General features: G+C 41.9%; 1 protein-coding gene across 3 annotated transcripts in view; it reads left to right on the top strand.

Moving 5' to 3' along the window:
• MYO16 (myosin XVI) overlaps positions 1 to 18254 on the top strand; it is a 555564-nt gene extending 537310 nt beyond the window's left edge. For all 3 annotated transcript variants that reach the window (XM_077482903.1, XM_077482902.1, XM_077482901.1), the window contains exon 35: positions 16699 to 18254. In XM_077482903.1, coding sequence (XP_077339029.1) covers positions 16699 to 16851 — 153 coding nt within the window. In that variant the 3' untranslated portion in view covers positions 16852 to 18254. The remainder of the gene's footprint in view (positions 1 to 16698) is intronic.
• The last annotated feature ends 2206 nt before the right edge of the window (positions 18255 to 20460 follow it).

Genomic DNA, 20460 nt, shown 5'->3' with positions numbered 1-20460 from the left:
AATTATGTAAATTGGCCTTGAAATCAGTCTGGCTGGGCTATGATAGAAGTTCTGCCTGGTCATGGGAACAGTGAGGTGCACATGACAGGCTACAACCAGGCCTGGTTGGACGTGTTGAATATCAACCTTCTTGGAACCAATCAGTGGGAGTGCCGGGCCCCGCTGGGGAGTCTGGGAAGGCGTACTTAAGATGTGTGGGTCACGTGTTCAAGAGAGGAGTTTGTGAGGCCCGTGTGGTCTGTTGTTCCAGGACCGGTGTAGCCCCGTGAGGAGTCCCAGTCACGGGGTGTTCGACATCCCGCAACATGTTCCTGTTAGATGCCCCTAATAGACCCGTCTGGTCTGGGGCAGGGATCCGTCTGTTCCCGAGTCTCGGTACCGGCTGGTCCGAGGCGCAGTAACGTTCCAGGTACTGAAGAAAAAGGTTCCTGTTCACCCTTAGTTACAACTTGTACACCTTAATAGGATTGTTTCAAGTTTGGAGTCAACGTGCTGACTGCCATGTTCTCTGGCTAGAGATCTGTTCAGTAGGGTGTTCTCAGAACATTCCCTTTCCTTACATAAACCCCCAGCCCGTCTAACATATTCTTTTGCAACCTTCAAAATACAATTCTTTTTACATTCAGAGAGTCATAAATAACCATGCCTTGTTCAAAGCCACTTAAATCCCCTTTCCCCAGCATTGAGTTGCTGTCATGTTATTGGCTAATTAGCAATTTGTGTTACCAAGCAATTGAACAGGTTACCTAATAAAGTGGCCGATGAGTGTATATATACACACTACTGTGCAGAAGTTTTAGGCAAGTGTGAAAAAATGCTGTAAATTAAGAATTTATCAATTAACAAAATGTAAAACAAATGAACAGCAGAGAAATCCAATACCTGTCATTATTTTGGTGTAACCAATCATTGCCTTCAAAACAACATCAATTCTTGTACACTTGCACACAGTTTGTGAAAGAACTCGGCAAGTAGCTTGTTCCAAATATCTTGGAGAACTGACCACAGACCATCTGTGGATGTAGGCTGCCTCAAAACTTCCATCTCTTCATGTAATCCCAGACAGACTCGATGATTTTGAGATCAAGGCTCTGTGGAGGTCAAACCATCACTTCCAGTACTCTTGGTTTACGTTGGTGGCAGTCCTTAATGGCATTGGCTGTATGTTTGAGGTTGCTGTCCTGCTGCAGAATACGGAATACCTCTTTGATGGTATGGTATGATGGGAAAAGTAGTATCTGCCTGTATTCCTCAGGACTGAGTACACCATTGACCCTGAGCAAATCTCCAATTCCATTTGCAGAAATGTAGCCCCCAACTTGCAAAGAACCTCCACCATGCTTCACTGTTGCCTGTAGACACTCATTATTGTACCCCTCTCGAGCCCATTGGTGAACAAACTGCCCTCTGCTAGGGATGAGCCTTACATCCCCCAGTTTGGTTCACACCATAACTTGCGAACAGGCAAAAAATGTGCGTGATCTCGCAGTGCATTGACAATCTCACCATTCATTATGGTGCGTTCCGCAGGCGCTTGAATTTTCCGCGCATGCCCCATAATGTTCGGTATTTGTCGAACACCCGATGTTCGAGTCAAATTTACATTCAACTCAAACCGCGGGCTCATACCTACCCCCTGCTACAGCCAAATATTACACAACAGTCCAGAGCTTCTTTTGCCATTTTTTCTGCACCCCAGTTCCTATGTTTTCATGCATAGTTGAGTTGCTTACCCTTGTTAGCAAATTAGAGGTGTGGCTTTTTTGCTGCAATTCTTCCATGAAGACCACTCCTGGACAGACGTCTTCAGACAGCAGATGGGTGTACCTGGATCCCACTGGTTTCTGCCATATCTGTATTGATGAAGGGAAGTAAGCATGGTGTGTCTTTTATCTAAAGCATAAAGTTCCATTGGCCCACCACTACATCTACGGTCCTCAGAGTTACCCATTTCTTTGTGCTTCTTGAAAAAAGCTTGAACAACACATTTCGAAAAGCCAGTCTGCTTTGAAATCATTTCATGGTATATACCTTGCAGATGCAGTATAACTACCTTGTGTCTTGTTGCTGTGCTCAGTCTTGCAATAGTGTATGATCTGTGACATGAAACTGTCTTCCACGATTCCTCCTTAGTAGCAGAGTATGGCTGTTTTTCATCCAGTTTTAACCCTCCTACACAGCTGTTTCTGTTTCAGCTAATTGCTGTGTTTCAACCTACATATAAAATTGATGATCATTAGTATCTGCTTTGTATAATTGATTAGTCATACACCCAACTCTAATCCTACAAAATCCCTGACTTTGTGCAAGAGTACAAAGTGAGCAAGTGTAGAATTGATGCTGGTTTGAAGCCAAAGAGTAGTCACACCAAATATTGATTTGATTTATATTTCTGTTTTGTTTGCTCACTTTGCAGTTTGTAAACTGATAAAATAACTTCTTGATCCCCTTCAATATCTATGACTAAGCACCAAGTCTGGTGTGAAACATGTCAGCGGCTGTGCAGTTAGTCTGTACATTAGCCTAGATGCCATGATTTTAATCATATTTTTGCAATAAAGTTGAATACTTTGGAGTGCGGCTATCCAGCTACAATTTTTTCACTTTGATCCCCTTCAATCTGGAGCACTCCACAGAAACTGCTCTTTTAAAACTCACAAATGATCTACTAACTGCAAAAACCAACAGACACTATTCTGTACTCCTAATTCTGGACCTTTCAGCTGCCTTTGACATGGTTGACCACCCATTCCTCCTCAAAAAACTTTACTCCATCGGTCTCCATTACTGTGCTCTTCAGTGGCTCTCATCCTACCTATCCCAACGCACATTCAGTGTCACTTACAATTCTACTTCCTCCGCGCCTCTTCCATTCTCTGTTGGGGTCTTATTTTCAATCTACACCTCTTCCCTGGGTCAGCTGATAGCCTCTCATGGCTTTTAATATCATTTCTATGCTGACAACACCCAAATCTATCTCTCCACCCCTCAACTCACTCCATCAGTCTCCTCACGCATCACATACTTACTAACAGACATATCTATATGGATGTCACACCCCTTCCTCAAACTCAACTTGTCCAAAACTGAGCTTATAACATTTCCTTCCCTACGTGCTTCCCCTGACTGTCAAGAGCAATGGCACAACCATCCACCCATCCCCACATGTGAGAGTGCTAGGTGTTATCCTGGGCTCTGAACTCTCCTTTCGGCCCCACATCCAATCACTTTCCAAAGCTTGCCTCCTCAACCTCCGCAACATCTCTAAACTACGTCCATTTCTAACCAATGAAACCACAAAACTGCTGGTTATCTCTCGCCTTGACTACAGCAACTCCCCCCTCATTGCCCTACCTTTAAATAGACTATGCCTTCTTCTGTCCATCATGAATGCTGCTGCCAGACTCATCCACCTTACAAACTACACAGTGTCTACTGCCCCTCTCTGCCAATCTCTCCATCGGCTGCCACCCGTCCAACAAATTAAATTAAAAAAACTAACAATAGGTTACAAAGCCATCCATAACTCTGCCCCCAGCTACATCACTAGTCTAGTCTCAAAATATAAACCTAATTGCCCCCTTTGTTCCTCCCAAGACTCCTGCTCTCTAGCTCCTTCATCATCTCCTCCCATATCTGCCTCCAGGACTTCTCCCAAGCCTCGCCCATCCTCTGAAATTCCCTTCCCCAATCTGTCAGACTGTCTCCAAATGTATCCACCTTTAGGCAATCCCTGAAAACGTTCCTCTTCAGAGAAGCCTATCCTGCCTTCATCTAACAACTGTACTATTTTCTCCATTAGCTCATCCCCCAAAGCTATTACCCTTTTGTATAACTCAACCCTGCCTCTTAGATTGTAAGCTCTAACGAGCAAGGCCCTCTCATCCCTTCTGTATTGAATTGTATTGTAACTGAACTGTCTGCCCTAATGTTGTACAGCGCTGCGCAAGCTAACGGCCCTATATAAATCCTGTATAATAATAATAATAACAAATAAAATATACAGTATATATATATATTTTTTTGCAGAGTACTATGTGTGTATATATATATATATATATATATATATATATATATATTTTTTTTTTTTTTTATGGTTCAGAGCCCTATGTCCGGTATGGATAAGGATGACAAACAGGTTTAACATAAACTTACCACTTGAAATAGACCTGAAAGTGTGCCTTGGTCTAACGTACGGTATACCAAAATAAGGGGGCATACCCCAGATAAGAAATGAGGATTAAATGAAATGAACATGAAATGAAGTGAAATGAGTACTCTGTGAGGAGTATGATGCCTTGAGAAATGCCCTAAAAAGGGGATGGGAGGGTGGGTATTGCACACAGGAACCGACAAGGAACACAGCAGAATGGGCTGATTAAATACCCCTCCGGGCTCCTCCCATAAATTCCGGCCACCATACTGGCTGATAAGGAACACAGCTGAACGGGCTGATTAATTACTCCTCTGGGCTCCTCCCATAAATTCAGGCCACCATACTGGCCTTCTAACTTATGGTTCAGAGCCCTATGTCCGGTATGGATAAGGATGACAAACAGGGTTAACATAAACTTACCACTTGAAATAGACCTGAAAGTGTGCCTTGGTCTAACGTACGGTATACCAAAATAAGGGGGCAAAAACATTCTGGTAGGGAATTGCTCTTTATTGATTGAGTTTGATCACTGAGTGAGTTTAATAGATGCCTGAGCCATTTCCACCTGAGGATTGTGGCTGTACTGGGTGAAGCAGGCAGACTCCTACCTGCCTAGCTATTCAATGACATTGTCTGGGGACCCGCTGTTACCTATTCTGTAAAGTGGATGTCTACGCTGGAGCTTACTTGCTGCTCTTTGAAACCGCTAGGTGAAGTACGAAGTGATCTTTGTATCAGGCTAAGTAGCGTCTACATAGCTCTCGGCCTGCTGGATTACCGCAGGTGAACTTTCCAGGTCACAGGAACCTGTAGTAGGCCAACACCTGGCTGCTTGTAGGACCATGCTAGGGGAGAGACCAAACGAAGGGATAGTCAGGATGGTCGGTATACCCTTAAGGATGTCACCTGTTCGGGTAAGCATTTGTCACCGACCATCGGTTGGATTTCCTGGACTTCACGAAGCACTGTTCAACCAGCGTGGGACATGAATAAAGAAGGTTTGCGGGGTCCGGCAAGGACAAGAAATGTTGCCTGCCAGCTAGGTATAGCCGAACAGTGTTATGGGATAGGCAGCTGGGTATGACAGTATGAGGGAAAGGCCAGTAACTGCCTGATGTTGGAAGTTTCACAGGAGTGGTGTGTCCGGAATTTCTGAAGGCCCTCCAGGCCGTCTGGTAGGTTGAGCATGTTGTGAGAAAGTGAGACGTTTACGAGCTTGGTCGCTGTTTGTAGATATTGTACTAAACCGGGGTTTAGGTGAGACCGACCAAGGACAATGGCTGACACTGGATCGGCTCCAGTCAAATACGACAGCGCATCTGCTACGAGATTTCTCTAGGCCAGGAACATGGTATAGTCAATTTTAAACTGAATTTATAATGACAGCTGTACCAGCCTACACAGGAAGGACATGACTGCTAGGGATTTAGACCTATCTTTGCAATAATCTCTGCTGGTTGCCTGATGGTGGCCAAAAATTGCAGCGAAGCCTGTGATGGTCGCTACATCTGTCACTAGCTGGGGTGATAGGGGTGAGATAGGCGGTATGAACATGATATACCGATCTACGTAGTACGGAACCTCTGATATTGAAAGATCCGTGGCATCCAGATTAAGGGTCTGACAGGGGCCCTGAATCTGGGAGGGGAAGACGAGGATGCATGACATAAAGATCAACCCTGGGGAATGACCATATTGCAGAACTGAGCATACTCGAAACAGACTGAAGCTTCTTCTAGGTATATCCCTGTGTGTGGGTGAAGTGTTTGGAAAACTGACCTGATAGGGTCAGCTTGTCAAGGGGGAAACTGGCGTGCGAGGATGTTCTACATGTCCCTAAAGATGGCAGTTGTGATGGGCAAGCGTCTAGCGTTAGCTACGGGCAGATGTTTCTGGATACCAGTTAGAGGGGATCTTACTGTATGGGCCATCAACAGACGGCTCCTCTGGGTCCTGTAAGGATAGAAATGTCGGATGCTGGCTAGATATAGCCTGACAGTGTTATGAGAAGAAGCCAGCTGCGTGTGGCAACTCGACCTCTGGTGTAGAACGGAAGCTGAACTCAACTGCCCAATGGGAGGAATGAGCGTCAGGAATGGCGAGTGACGTATGAAAAATGTCACTGGGGCCAAGTGGCCAAATGAGTACCGCTGAAAATGTTGTGTGGCTGAGTGCCAACAAAAGTGCTTGCAACGATCACAAGTTATGCTAAGTTGCGCGCCTAGCCGTGATAGCAAGTGTTGCGCTTAAATGTGTGCTCACAATGATAGCAAGGGAGTTAACGTCACTGGAGATGTGTTTGTGGTGGCTGAACTCGGTGGTGTCGCAGACGTCCGGACACAGGGCTGTGAGCAGTATGGCCTGCAAAGACTGAATAAGTTATGCCAAGATGCGTGCTTGCTACGATTGCAAGAAGTTATGCTAGGATGCGTAGTTAGCTAGGTTGAAAAGACAAAAGTCCACCCAGCCCACGACAAAATCAACAATTTAGACAAACAACATTGCACAACCCGACACACCCAATGCTATCCCCACAGCTGATCCAGAGGAAGGCAAAAAACCCCCGCAGAGCATGCTCTAATTAGCTACAGCAGGGGAAAAAATTCCTTCCTGACCCCTCGAGCGGCAATCAGATTTCTCCCTGGATCAACCTACCTACAATATAGCACCCCGTTATACTACGTACGTTAGGAAAGTATCCAGGCCTTACCCAGCAATGCACTGAGCCAGCCAGAACTGCCTGCCAGCAAGGATAGTACTACGTTTGTGCCTGGGGCTTGCTAGCGACAACTGCAAAGTTTATGCTAGGATGTGTGCTAGCAACCATTGCAAGAAGTCTATGCTTGGATGCGTGATTGCAACGATTGCAAGAAGTTTATGCTTGGATGTGAGTCTGCCATGATTGCAGGGAGTTATGCCTAGATGTGCTTGCGGTGACTGCAGGACGTTTGTGATTGGATGCGTGCTAGCAACAAGCTTGCACAAAGTTGTACTTGGATGCGTGCGAAATGAATCCGATATGAATCGGATGTAGGTGTGAAATGAATCCTATGAATTGGTTATGTGATAAATCTGACACAAATGATCGTGGAGTACATGAAATGAATCCGATATGAATTGTTGAGTTATACCCGTAAGGCTGAAATGACGGGTGCGGATTAATGCGTTGCTGGTTTGAGTGGATTCGACTTTGTAAGCGATGAATATGTGAAATGAAATAAATGAAATGTTTGCCGTGATATAGACAAGAATTGGTATGTTATGATTAACGATGAGTTTGAACTGTGGAGCACAGAACGAAATTAGGTCAAGACAACTGGGGCATGCCTAGACGAATCAGTGCATGGAGGGTGCTACTGGACTCGACTGACCTGTAAACACAAAGGCAAAACCAGTTGAGAACTCCATACCTGTCACAGACAACTGGCCAAATGGTGACTCCAATGGGAGTGGTGAGCTTTGAAATGAAACGAAATCAAATGAAATGAAATGAAATGAGACAAACAAACACAATGAAATGTTTTTTTTTTTTTTTTCTTCTATATTTTTTTTTCCTATATTTTTTATTTTTTTTTTCCTTTCTTTTTCCCCTTTTTTTCTCTTTTCTATTATTATTATTTTTTTTCCTTTTCCCTTTTTTTTTTTTTTTTAAATGAAATGAAATGAAATGAAATGAGACGAACAAACATAAACGAAATGTTGCCTTTGATGAGAACCTGCCATGGCAGAGGCGCAGCTCGGTCGTGTCGCCGGCGCAACTGACAGCGAGCCGGACTCTGGAGCATGTACTGAAATGAGGCAATTAGTGAAATGAGGCCAAATGAGCACGGCCCTTGGCTAGAACCCGAATTTGTAAAACAACTGGGTTTGAACCGAGGTGCAGGAGGTGACAGTGAAATGAGTGAAATGAGTGAATCCGCCATGATAGAGGCCTGAATCGCCATGCCGTAACTTTGCGACTGAGCACGAAACGGACTCTGGAGCATGTACTGAAATGAGGCCAGTCCTGGGGCACGCCGAGACGAATTAGAACATAGGCATGACTATTCGTGTCGGAGCGTGATAGGTGAAACGAAATGATACCCATGACAAAGACAGGGATCAACGGCTGCGCTCAAGAATCGACAGTGACCCTGTTCTCTGGAGCATGTGCTGAAATGAGGCCAGTCCTGGGGCACGCCAAGACGAATTAGAGCATAGGCGTGACTATTCGTGTCGGAGCGTGATAGGTGAAACGAAATGATACCCATGACAAAGACAGGGATCAACGGCTGCGTTCAAGAATCTACAGTGACACTGTTCTCTGGAGCATGTACTGAAATGAGGCCTGTCCTGGGGCACGCCGAGATGAATTAGTGCACAGGCGTGACTATTCATGTCGGAGCGTGATAGGTGAAACTAAATGATACCCATGACAAAGACAGGGATCAACGGCTGCGCTCAAGAATCAACAGTGAACCCTGTCTCTGGAGCATGTACTGAAATGAGGCGAAGCAGCTGGGCCCACCGGAACGAATCGGTGCATATAACTGCGACAGGATTCGAATCGGAGCGTAATAAGTGACACACCATGACAGAGACCGGAATCAACGTCTGGCCCACCGATTCAGTAAAGAATCCGTCTCTGGAGCATGTATAGAAATGAGGCCAAACAACTGGGCGTACCGAGGCGAATCGGTGCATCGGTATAATGCGACTGGATTCGTAACGGGGCGTGATAGGTGACCAGAAATGATATGCCATGACAAAGACAAGAATCGAAAACTGTGGCTGAACCTGCGAATGATTCTGTCTCTGGAGCATGTATTGAAATGAGGCCGACAACTGGGGCACACTGGAGCGAATCGGTGCATCGGAGATGCGACTAGATTCGAATCGGAGCGCGACTCGTGACCGAAATGAAATGAAATGATTGAAATGATCGAAAATTATTGAAATGATCGAAATGATTGAAATGATCGAAAATGATTGAAATGATCGAAATGATTGAAATGATTGAAATGATCGAAATGATTGAAATTCTCCGGTTAGTTAGAACTTAGAACGTCTGTTTGGGAATTTTCGAAATGATCCGAACGATTCGGACGTAGAGATCCGTGATTTGGTCGGTATGCGGAAGGTTTGAAAATGAAATGCTCGATGTGGTGTCATGAACGAGTGACCACGACTTCTTTCGAGAAGAATGAAATGAAATGAAATGAAGTGATTGAAATAATTGAAATGAGCCGGTTAATTAGAACTTAGAACATCTGATTGGGAATTTTCTAAATGATCCGAACGATTCGGACGTTTTAGTAGAGACCAGTGATTTGGTCAGTATAGCGGGTTTGTGAAATGAAATGCTCGATGTGGTGTCACGAACGGGTGACCACGACTTCTTTCGAGAAGCAAGGAGCACAAATGTTTAGAGGTAACGGATGCGTGAAACAATATCGGAAAAATACGAAGGTGACATTTCAGTGAGTGGTACGTGAGTTCAACGCATCACAGTTTAGTGACATGAAATAACATGAAATGAGAAATGGGAGCCGAAGCCCTACCTGCGACAGCCGGACCAGATGCGTTGCATGACACCGGCAAGTTTTCGAGTATTGCGACTCAGACAAATACACAAACGCTCACAACGGCAAAAACAGACTGTAACACGGGGACGAAGACAGGACTCCAATGAAGACGGAACTCACGAACACTGCACTCACTTTATCGAACGGTCTTGAATAGTCGGCCCTAGATCTGTGACGTAGCAACTATTGCACACAGGAACCGACAAGGAACACAGCAGAATGGGCTGATTAAATACCCCTCCGGGCTCCTCCCATAAATTCCGGCCACCATACTGGCTGATAAGGAACACAGCTGAACGGGCTGATCTATTACTCCTCCGGGCTCCTCCCATAAATTCAGGCCACCATACTGGCCTTCTAACATATATATATATCTATATATATATATGTATGTATGTATGTATGTATGTGTGTGTGTGTGTGTGTGTGAATATATATATATATATATATATATATATATATATATATATATATATATATATATATATATATATGTATGTTTGTGTGTGTGAATATATATATATATATATATATATATATATATATATATATATATATATATATATATATAATTGGTTTGTACATAATTGTATTTATTTGTTAAGATGGGAACTAGAAATAAAATTATTATAATTTTTTTTTATCCAGGTAAATAAGAATTATTGCATAAAAATACTACATAGCCTTTTATTCAGTCAGCTGGTAGAACTTTAGGTTTCTTTTCAAATGTTTTTCTCTTTTTTTAACTGTTGAAAAAAATCCTTTTGTTTACAGTCTCAGTAACTCAGGCTGCAATTAACAGACAAAAGAAAAGCTAGCAGTAGTTAGTCACAATCAGCTGCAAATTCCACAGGCCAGGACTCAACAGTCCACTACATCTTAAAGAGAAACTTCACCCCCCATCCTGCATTTTTTTATTTTTAACCCCCTCTTGCTCAGTGGATACAATATTGCCTTGCTGTGATCTGCTGCTCTGGTGTCACAGCCCTGAGTCCCACACTGCCATCTTGGCCCTCCTCGGTTGTCTTGATCTGGCTTCCCCCTCTGGGTTTAAGCATCTGACCCACCAACTCTGCCTATCAGTCACTATGATTCCTTACTTCCAAAGCCTCCTAGCATATGTGATTGGCTAATCCCAGGAAGCTGTTGGAGCAGGGACACTCCATTCTCATGTAGGCAAGAATGGTGGTAAGGGACAATGCTACTAAGAAACACATAAAAGAGTAGCAAAGCAAAAATATTAAACTTTAATCACCATTTTACATTGCAGAGGAGGTAGGAGTGCTGAAACTTTAAGTCACTCAGGGGAGGAAGGTCCACTTTAAGGACAGTCTTTCTAGGACAGTGAGGTAAAAACTATTGACAGAGAGGGCATCAAGTTAACAAGACAAATGAAAGAAGCCATTTACATCTCACTGGAACAATCATTCCTGAGCAGGGGTGAGAGCTTCCAACACCATCTGCCTTCTACATATAATACTGTTTAACAGTTCTACCTTTGCGATTTAACAACAATTTAAAACAACCCATGCCAATAATTATTTAGCTGGAACACTGTGGTTCTATGATGTTCACACCTCTTGTATTTGGACAATCAACATCTTCACATTCCATGGTGATTGAATTTGAGGTGTTTGTGTTCCAATGTGGAAATAAATGCTGGGGCATCTTCCTTCCTTCTTCTTCCCTGTAACTTAAGAAGTGGCTTGGAGCAGCCACTTATTTTTACAAATAGCTACATGAGATATGGATAGAAACTACAGCATGACAAAATAAATAAATTGCCCACTGTGTATCTGTACTGCCAAAATAGTCGATAAAACATTCATTATATTTATAGTACTGATGGGAGCCTGGAAGACAACCATATATCTTCAGGCACATTCTTTAGAGCATGAAATAACTCTCTATAGAGCCATTCTCTTAAGTTTATTTTATACGTGCTTAATTATTGTAATAGAATTCAATCTAATCGTGATATCTAAGCATGATTAGGAACATATGGTTTGTTTAATTCAGTCTAGAAAAAGCAGCTGAAAGTTTCTGCCTGTCTTCTTTAAGAAAATGTTAGTTTTTCAAATGTATTCATTGACAATAAAAATGAGGATATGAGACCAAAACAATATAACAAAGTCTTGTTTAATTCTCTATTAGGCTGGATACACACCTATGCATTTTTTGTGCTTTTCGTATTTTGCAGATTTGCACTACAGTCCATTTAACATGATTTCCTATGGAACACGTTCTGTAGTGCAAATCTGCAAAATGCAAAAAGCACAAAAAATGCATAGGTGTGAATCCAGCCTTAGGGCCAGTTCACACCAGATGCAGTTCCTTGCAGTTCTGTTTTTTCTGCACCAATACAGTCAGTTCTGGTCAGTTTCCAGTCAGTTTCTAAACCAGAAACTGACTGGAAACTTACCAGAAACTGACTGCATAGTGTGTTTTCCATGTATTGCAATGGCTCTAGTTCACACCATGCAGTCAGTTTCTGGTCAGTTTCTGCACCAGAAAACTGACTGTATTGGTGCAGAAAAAATGGAACTGCACAGAACTGCATCTGGTGTGAATTGGCCCTTAGTGGTTTATATTACAGTGCCTTGAAAAAGTATTCACCGCTTGAAATTTGCCACATTTTGTCATGTTACAACCAAAAATGTTATGGCCAGTTCACAACAGACACAGTTCCGTTCAGTTTTGTGTGCTTTTTTTCTGCACAAAATGCATGCACAGTGGTTTCCATGTATTCCAATGGCTCTAGTTCACACCATGCAGTCAGTTTTCGGTCAGTTTCCGGTCCGTTTCTGCAGCGGAAACTGACTGCATGGTGTAAACTAGAGCCATTGGAATACATGGAAAACACTGTGCATGCATTTTTAGTGCAGAAAAAAAGCACACGGAACTGAACGGAACTGAACGGAACTGCGTCTGGTGTGAACTAGCACTTAATGTATTTTATTGGGATTTTATGTAATAGACCAACACAAAGTGGCACATAATTGTGAAGTGGAAAGATAATTTGATCAATTTTTTTTACAAATAAATATCTGAAAAATGTGGCGTGCATTTGTATTCAGCCCCCTTTACTCTGATACCCCTAACTAAAATCTAATGGCCTTCACAGGTCACCTAATTAGTAAATAGAGTCCACCTGTGTATAATCTATTCTCAGTATAAATACAGCTGTTCTGTGAAACCCTTTAAAAAAATTGTCCCAACATCTCACGGAGCACTGTTCAATCCATCATCTGAAAATGGAGTATGGCACAACTGAAAACCTATCAAGACATGGCCGTCCACCTAAACTGACAGGCCAGGCAAGGAGAGCATTAATCTTCTAGAGTGTAAGCTCTAACGAGCAGGGCCCTCTGATCCCTCCTGTATTTATTTTTATTGTAAGTGTACTGTCTGCCCTCATGTTGTAAAGTGCTGCACAAACTGTTGGTGCTATATAAATACACCGATCAGCCATAACATTATGACCACTGACAGGTAAAGGTATCTAGTTACAATGACATCTGAAAATTTGTGAGATATATCAGGCAGTAGGTGAACTTGTTGTCCATGAAGTTGATGTGGTGAAAGCAGAACAAGAAAATGGGCATTGCAGTTTGTTGTGTATGGGGCTGTAAAGCCCATGGTGACCCATGTCCACAGCTAAAAGCTTCTACAATGGTCACATGAACATCAGAACTGGACTATGGAGCATTGGAAGAAGGTGGCCTGGTCTGATGAATCACATTTTCTTTTACATTATGTGGATGGCCAGATGCGTATGCATCACTTACATGGGAAAGAAATGGTACCAGGATGCTGTATAAGAAGGCAAGTCGGCAGAGGCAGTTTGCCTAGATTAGATCATTATTCCCATATCTGTAGGCCCCTGCAGTAAACCAAATATCCCTAGCTGACCAGTTTGTTGGGGAATAAGCTACAGTCCCTGTTGGAGTTATGTTGGTATTATTTTGGCCTGAAATTTTATTAAGACACTGTCAAATCAAACATTCAGGGTGTCTTTGGAAAGTCCCCCCATCTCCATCCTGACCAAGAGATACTCACCTTGCCAGTGCACCAACCACATTTCTTCACCTGTCACAGCCAGCAATAAAAGTCACAGTGTTTCCTCTGTCAGATGACAGTGCTAGGGCTTTGCAGATGGTTCCTAGACCCAAGCACTGATTATTGTTTCCAGCTGTAACAGAAGAAGAAGACAGAGCAATGTAAGTATCCGTGGGTGGGGGTGCCCCCTTTCAAAGAAACTGTAAGTTTCCCTTGAAGGGGCAAGTTAAGCATGTCTTTTTAGGATAAGCTAGTGTTAGGCAAAACCTCCTGTTTTCAATTCCTTCATAGCCATCAATTATATACAGTATATAACCAATCCAAATGTGCATGTTGATGGAAGAAAATTTTAAAAGTGTTCTGGAACTTAAAATGTAAAACCATATGTTTCCATGAAAGGCAATATACTTATTTTGTTTCGTGTTTTTCACCACTTACAATTAGTTCTTGCATATTTTAGGATATAAAGGGCTTTGTGTCTGTATCACGTTTTGGCTGTAAAACAATATATTGTAATTAATGATTGTATTAATTTAAACAGAGTCATGCTGTTCTCTTGTCTTCTTCAAGCTAGAAGTTACAATTGATTTTTATTTATTCAGAATAGCACATTGTGTACAAACATTACATACTGTGCATCAGAATTTGTGCTGTATACAAATGCATAGAAATGATCAGCGTGTACTGGCTCCTCATTCATTATGAATGACAGATCTATTTTTTCATAGTAGTTAAAATATGAAGAGAGATGTTCACAATAGTGTATGGACTGCACATGGCCGCAAGACAGAGTGCAACATGCATGGAGTGTAAACAGCTGGCATATGGCAGCTATGGTGCAGCAAACAGCCTCCCATTCCAATGAATACACTGCTATATGATGACCTACACCAACACTTTCATGAACTTGGTAATGTACATGGCCGTGCAACCTTGGAATTCAATGCAATGGAAGGTTAAACACTACACCTACTGTATGGATCCCTTACACTACCTGTTTATACTCCAACACTGTATGGCTTCTTGTGATTGCGTGCAAGAAGCCTAAAGATGCATATACAATATTAATCAAGCAGTGCTTCTTTAAAACCCTATTCACACTTTGTGTAGTAGGAATGCGCATTCCTGCTAATGATTTTGTGTGGGCGATTTACACTTATTTCCATATGTCGCTTACAGAGCAGCCTATTCACTTGAATGAGCTTCCCTATGCGCAAAAAGAAGCTCCTGCACCTTTTTGGGGATACAAGATTTGTGTAATTTTCCACGATTGCTGCATGCTTCTGCCAAGCAACAATCACGGCAAAATGCACCACATTTGGGGTGCCTTTAAGGAACATAGAGCACCCAGATATGTGCCACACATTTTTCCATAATTTTAGTGTCATTTGCAGTCACTGGAAGAATAGCGCCAATTCTGGCCATAATTCCCAGTTGGAATGAGGCCTGAAACTTACTGCAACTCATCCATGCATGAAACAATATTAAATGCCTGCTATAATAATCACACAGGCCACTCACATTTAATGGTTTAGGACATTAATGTAGTAAAATAAAGATACCTTACAAAATAGAAACTGGTTAAAGCCTCTCTGAGCTTTTTGCCCAAGTAGCTATTGATCAGCAATCCCTCATTTCCATTTCCATTCCATTTGACGGAACACAGTGTGCACATGCTGTAAAATGAAACTGTAGTAGCGTTGAGCAAGAATCAAGAGTTTTCGTTTCCCCTACTCTGCCATTTTGGGCAAATGCATTGCAGTCAATTAGTTAGATAAAAGTATGCTATGTTGTGGTGTTTTTTTTTTTCAAGAGAGCAATTGACCTTAAACAACTACTAAACATTATGGGAGCAAATTTTACATAAGCAGCTGAGTGAGCAAATGTATGGGTTTGGGTTTTGGTGAAATTTTGCACCTGTCAAAATCTGTAATTAAATGAAATTATTCCTATCATCCTTACTGCTGAGCAATTTGGGGAGAGTTAAGTTAGCTGTATACTGCAAAAAAAATCTTAAAAATGGACGATCTTAAAAAATGAATGCAATGGATGGGATACGATGTTATAAACATGCATGCTAAATATTATATAAGTATAACACTTCCAGGTATTTATTACCATTCACAGAGATCACAGCTCTCCCCTGACAATGACTTTATTTATTTTTTTCACACCAGAAAGACAGAAAAATTATTGTTCAGGCATTATCTAAAGTCACCCTCTACTTCCTGCAAAGAGATGTTGGCTCAGAAATTACACTATCATGTAAATCCTGATGCTTGCGCAGTTCTTTGTTGTGTTCACATCTCAAAGAGATCAGCTCCAACTGCTGCCTATCCTCATCACTTAATACAAAGTTACTATGTTGCAGTCTTATACCAGTGAAGAGTAGATAGAGCAATTTCTTCTGCTTGACTGGAGAAAGCTGATGACCACATCTCAACCTAGAAAAAGAATGCATCTTTAGCTCATGAACTGTGGATTAATTAATTATACTGTTTTCTATATATTGCAATATGTTAAGATTTATTTATGCAGACTAACATTCCTGAAAGGTCTAAAGGTTTAGAAAATCACAAATACATCTGTTATGGCTAGGAGGAGCAAGCAGACACCCCTGCCAATTTTTGTCTTTGAGGAAAATAGAATAATTTCTTGAAAGACTTATGACCGTGTTGCTGATGACCATAGACATGAGTGTAAGCTCAAGCAACAAGCCTTTCATATATTTGGGTACAACTAAAGCCAACAAAGAATTTAACATAGGGGGAAGAACAGTCAACACTCACAAAGTGTAAAGTTGTCTGGTCTGTTTTCTTCTTGGAACTTTAACTATTCAATCTTCTCAGATTAAATACAGATGTATTAACAATGTAGACTTGGTTAAGTAAAAAGCTAAACTGGATTTTTCTTCTCCAGGTTATTCATCAGTTAAGGTTGTCTGAGAATGAGAGTGCTGCATTACAAGAGCTAATGGATTGGAGACGAAAGCTTTGTGAAGATTCGGAGGAGTGGCAGAAAGACTTGACAAAGACTGAACAGACAAATGCTGCTTCTACTCAATCCTCTTAGGTGGAATTTGTACTCTAGTGAAGATTAAAGCTACCACCTCCTTTGATAAAGAAACTTTTTATCTGTCAGGGCTTTGTCTACGTGAATATCCATGTTCCAATAAAGACTGTTCACTTTATATAATATAAAACATGTTTTTAAATCGGTGTAACAATCTTTGAAAACGGAAAGCATGAATTAGTTCAATGCCTCGGTGTTAATCTGTGTGTTTATATATATGGTGATATACTCAATGTGCATTGTGTTTCAGATATAATCTAAAGTGAGAGGTTCCCAGCAAAAAAAAAAATATGTAAAAGGACAATATATGGAATAGTTCTCAGATGTTAGGGTGAATGTCTTCAATGATTGTTTTTATATCATTAAAATTTTGAATCATGTGCTGTTCTCAATACAGATGAACACTGTATAATTGATGTGAGTGTGCCTGTGTGTCTGTACCCTGTGCACACGGGAAAAAAAAAACAGAAAAAGATTCTATGCACTCACTTAGCAAACAGGAGGAAGTTTAAAATAAATGTTGTTACTCTTTGGGAATTAAGTGAGTAAATATGTCACATAGTATATATCCATTTCACCCATAATGTATTGTAATAAAATTTAACTCAACAATGAAAATGTGGTGAAAATGCCCTCAGCATCCTTTTACACTTTTTAAACATTTCTGGTCTTCCACAATTGGATCTTCAGTTTCATTCATGCTACCTTCAGTATTTTGAAAACCACCTGAATCACTATTACTGATAATATCATGGATACAATTGGTTCTCGTAGGGGTGGGGCAATGACACTTGCAGGACACTGGTATGATGATCCACTTTTGTAGGAACATCAGAGGTGAAAATAAGGAGGCTGAGTGTTTTTATTCACCAAATCAAAGCACAGTTTTTTTTTTATGTTTGGTTTTTAAGCACAATTCAGCTCAACAAGATATCCACCTCTGTCAAAAAGATATCCACCTTCTACCACATACAGAGGGCTTTGTTTGATTACTAAATAATGTACAAGTAAAATTAATATATGTATAAATCGCTGTAAATATTATCTGTATAAATGGTTCTGGGTGATGCCATCACCTGTAATATTGCCTTTCATTGACATCATCACTTTAGTAGTAATTAGAAACACCTATGTATTATAAAAATGACTTACTGATACATTAGAATATAATAATATTAGAAGAGTTCCAGGATATATAGAATGAGTTCCATGATGACAGACGTTAACAAGAAGAACATGTTACATACTTTCCACTGTTAATTTGTGTATTACCTGAAAATGCAAAAAAAAAAAACAAGTACAATTTCAATCACTATCCATGTTTACTGCCAGATTTTATACCTATTGAGAAATGGTGCTGCTGTTCTTCCTTAATGATGCAGTTAATAAATGCTGGTATTCAATTTTGTATTGTTATGTTTTATCTTGCGTTCCCTGCTGCGGTGTTTACAAGAGAAACATTTTGTTATAGGGAAAAGTTTACTTCTTAGTTGCATTTCACAAAAACAGAAAATTGTACCATACTTACCGTAATTTTCTTTTCCTGGTGCCTATCCATGGCAGCATACCTGTGACAAGCTCCGCCTTGGCTCCTCCCTCAGGACTAGTGAATATTATAAAAGAAATCGTTAGCACAGCCCCAGCATTCTCCGTAATATAGAATACCGAGGGTGGGATTGTATGCTGCCATGGATAGGCACCAGGAAAAGAAAATTACGGTAAGTATGGTACAATTTTCTGTTTTCCTGGTGCCTCCATGGCAGCATACCTGTGACAAATAACTAGCTAAAGATGGGTGGGATGATGCTTAGAAGTTTATTTTAAAGAAATTATTATTTATAAGAAGCAAAAGCTGATGTGACTGCCTATATGCCAAACTCCACTGATGAGAGAGCCCCTGGGTCCACCCTGTAATGTTTCGGAACGTATGTTGGGACGACCAAGTCGCTGCCCTACAAATAGTTTCAATTGACACATTCGCTCTTACCACCCAAGAGGCAGAAACCGCTCTGGTGGAGTGCGCCCTGACCGCCGAAGGGGGTTCCAGCCCATTTGTCTTGTACCCCTTGTGGATGAGTTTAACGATCCATGAGTCAATCGTTCTTGCTGATGCCTCCTTGTCTTTGTTTTTTTTTTTTTTGTTTTTTTTTTTTTTTTTTTATCCCAGGGAATTATAAACAGCCTGATGGATCCCCTGAAGATAGCATCTCAAAGTGGAGGCAATGTCCAGCTCATGAAAAGAGCCAGAGTCCTGTTCAGAAAATGTTGGGAGTGCCCAAGGTTCCGACATGTTCAAGGATGATGCAACCTTGGGAATAAATCCTCGCACTGTTCTGAGTTCTACTCTGACCGGATAGAATATCATGTGAATTTGATCTGTTCCTAAAGCTTGGGGCTTTGAAACCCGTCTGCCAGAGGTTATAGCTATCAGGAAGGCTAGCTTCAAGGTTAGATTCCAGAGTGATGCTGACTCCGAAGGGGCAGAAAGGTGGATTGGCTAAGGACGATAAGGATGATAGCAAGGTCCCAAGTGGGAAAGGATTGTTTTGTTGGCGGTCGGATCTTTTTGACAGCTTTGAAGAACTGGATTATTAAAGGATCCTCGGCCCATCTTCTACTGGTTGCTGCTGAAATCGCTGATACCTGTACCTTTAGTGTACCTCTTACAAGGCCTAGGTCTAGGCCTGCCTGCAAAAACTCAGGAATTTGAGAGGATGATGGGGAACCTGGATCACAGCTTCTGCCAAGCATGAAGGCCCTGAACTTGTTCCACACTTTATCGTATATGCCGTTTGTGGGTGGTTTTCTTGCCTTGAGCAAGGTTGCGATCACTTTATTGGAACACCCTAGGGATTGGAACCTTTCTCTTTCAGCTGCCAGATGTGAAGGTCCAGCCTGCGGGGGCCTGGATGGGTATGACATCCTTGCGACAGGAGAAGAGGTATTATTGTAACCTTGACTGGAGGCCGGGTACTCAGATACATTGCTGTGGGGAATTGGCCGGTACGGTATGACCGCTATGACCGTCGTGGTTTCCGTCATAAGTCTTGACAAGAATCTTGGAATGAGAGGCCGTGGAGGGAAGGCATAGGCCCGGTTGCATGCCCAGGGGGCTGAGAGGGCATCTATTGTCTCCGCCTGGGGGTGAGGAAGCCCTGAAATGAACCTTGGGAGTTTGGTATTGAATGCTGTTGCAAATAGGCCTAGCTCGAGGGGACCCCACTAGTTCACTATCCAGTCAAAATCTCCGGGTGTAGAGACCATTCGTTGGCATCAATGAACCTGTGGAAAAGGCTGTTGGCCCTCGAGTTGAGATGACCGGGCAGATAGACTGCCCTCAGGTCCTTTAGATTCCTTTCTGCACAGAGAATTATGGGTTCCACCTCCTTCAAGAGGGACCTGCTGTGTGTCCCCCTTTGCCGGTGTACATAAGATACTGCAGCCCTGTTGTTCATTTGGAGGAGAACTAGTTTCCCTGTAATCTTGAACTCTAGGGATAGAATTGCAAGGTAGGCCATTCTTGACCTCCAGGACATTTGACACCAAGCCTGCTGTATGGAAGGACCGTCTTCCCTGCACTGAAATCTGGTTGAAGTGTGCTCCCCAACC

This window comes from Lithobates pipiens, unplaced genomic scaffold (assembly GCF_037356315.1).
Source record: "Lithobates pipiens isolate NorthernLeopardFrog02 unplaced genomic scaffold, aLitPip1_a1.2 Scaffold_16, whole genome shotgun sequence".
Classification (NCBI taxonomy): domain Eukaryota; kingdom Metazoa; phylum Chordata; class Amphibia; order Anura; family Ranidae; genus Lithobates; species Lithobates pipiens.
This window is presented reverse-complemented; position numbering and strand designations above follow the sequence as displayed.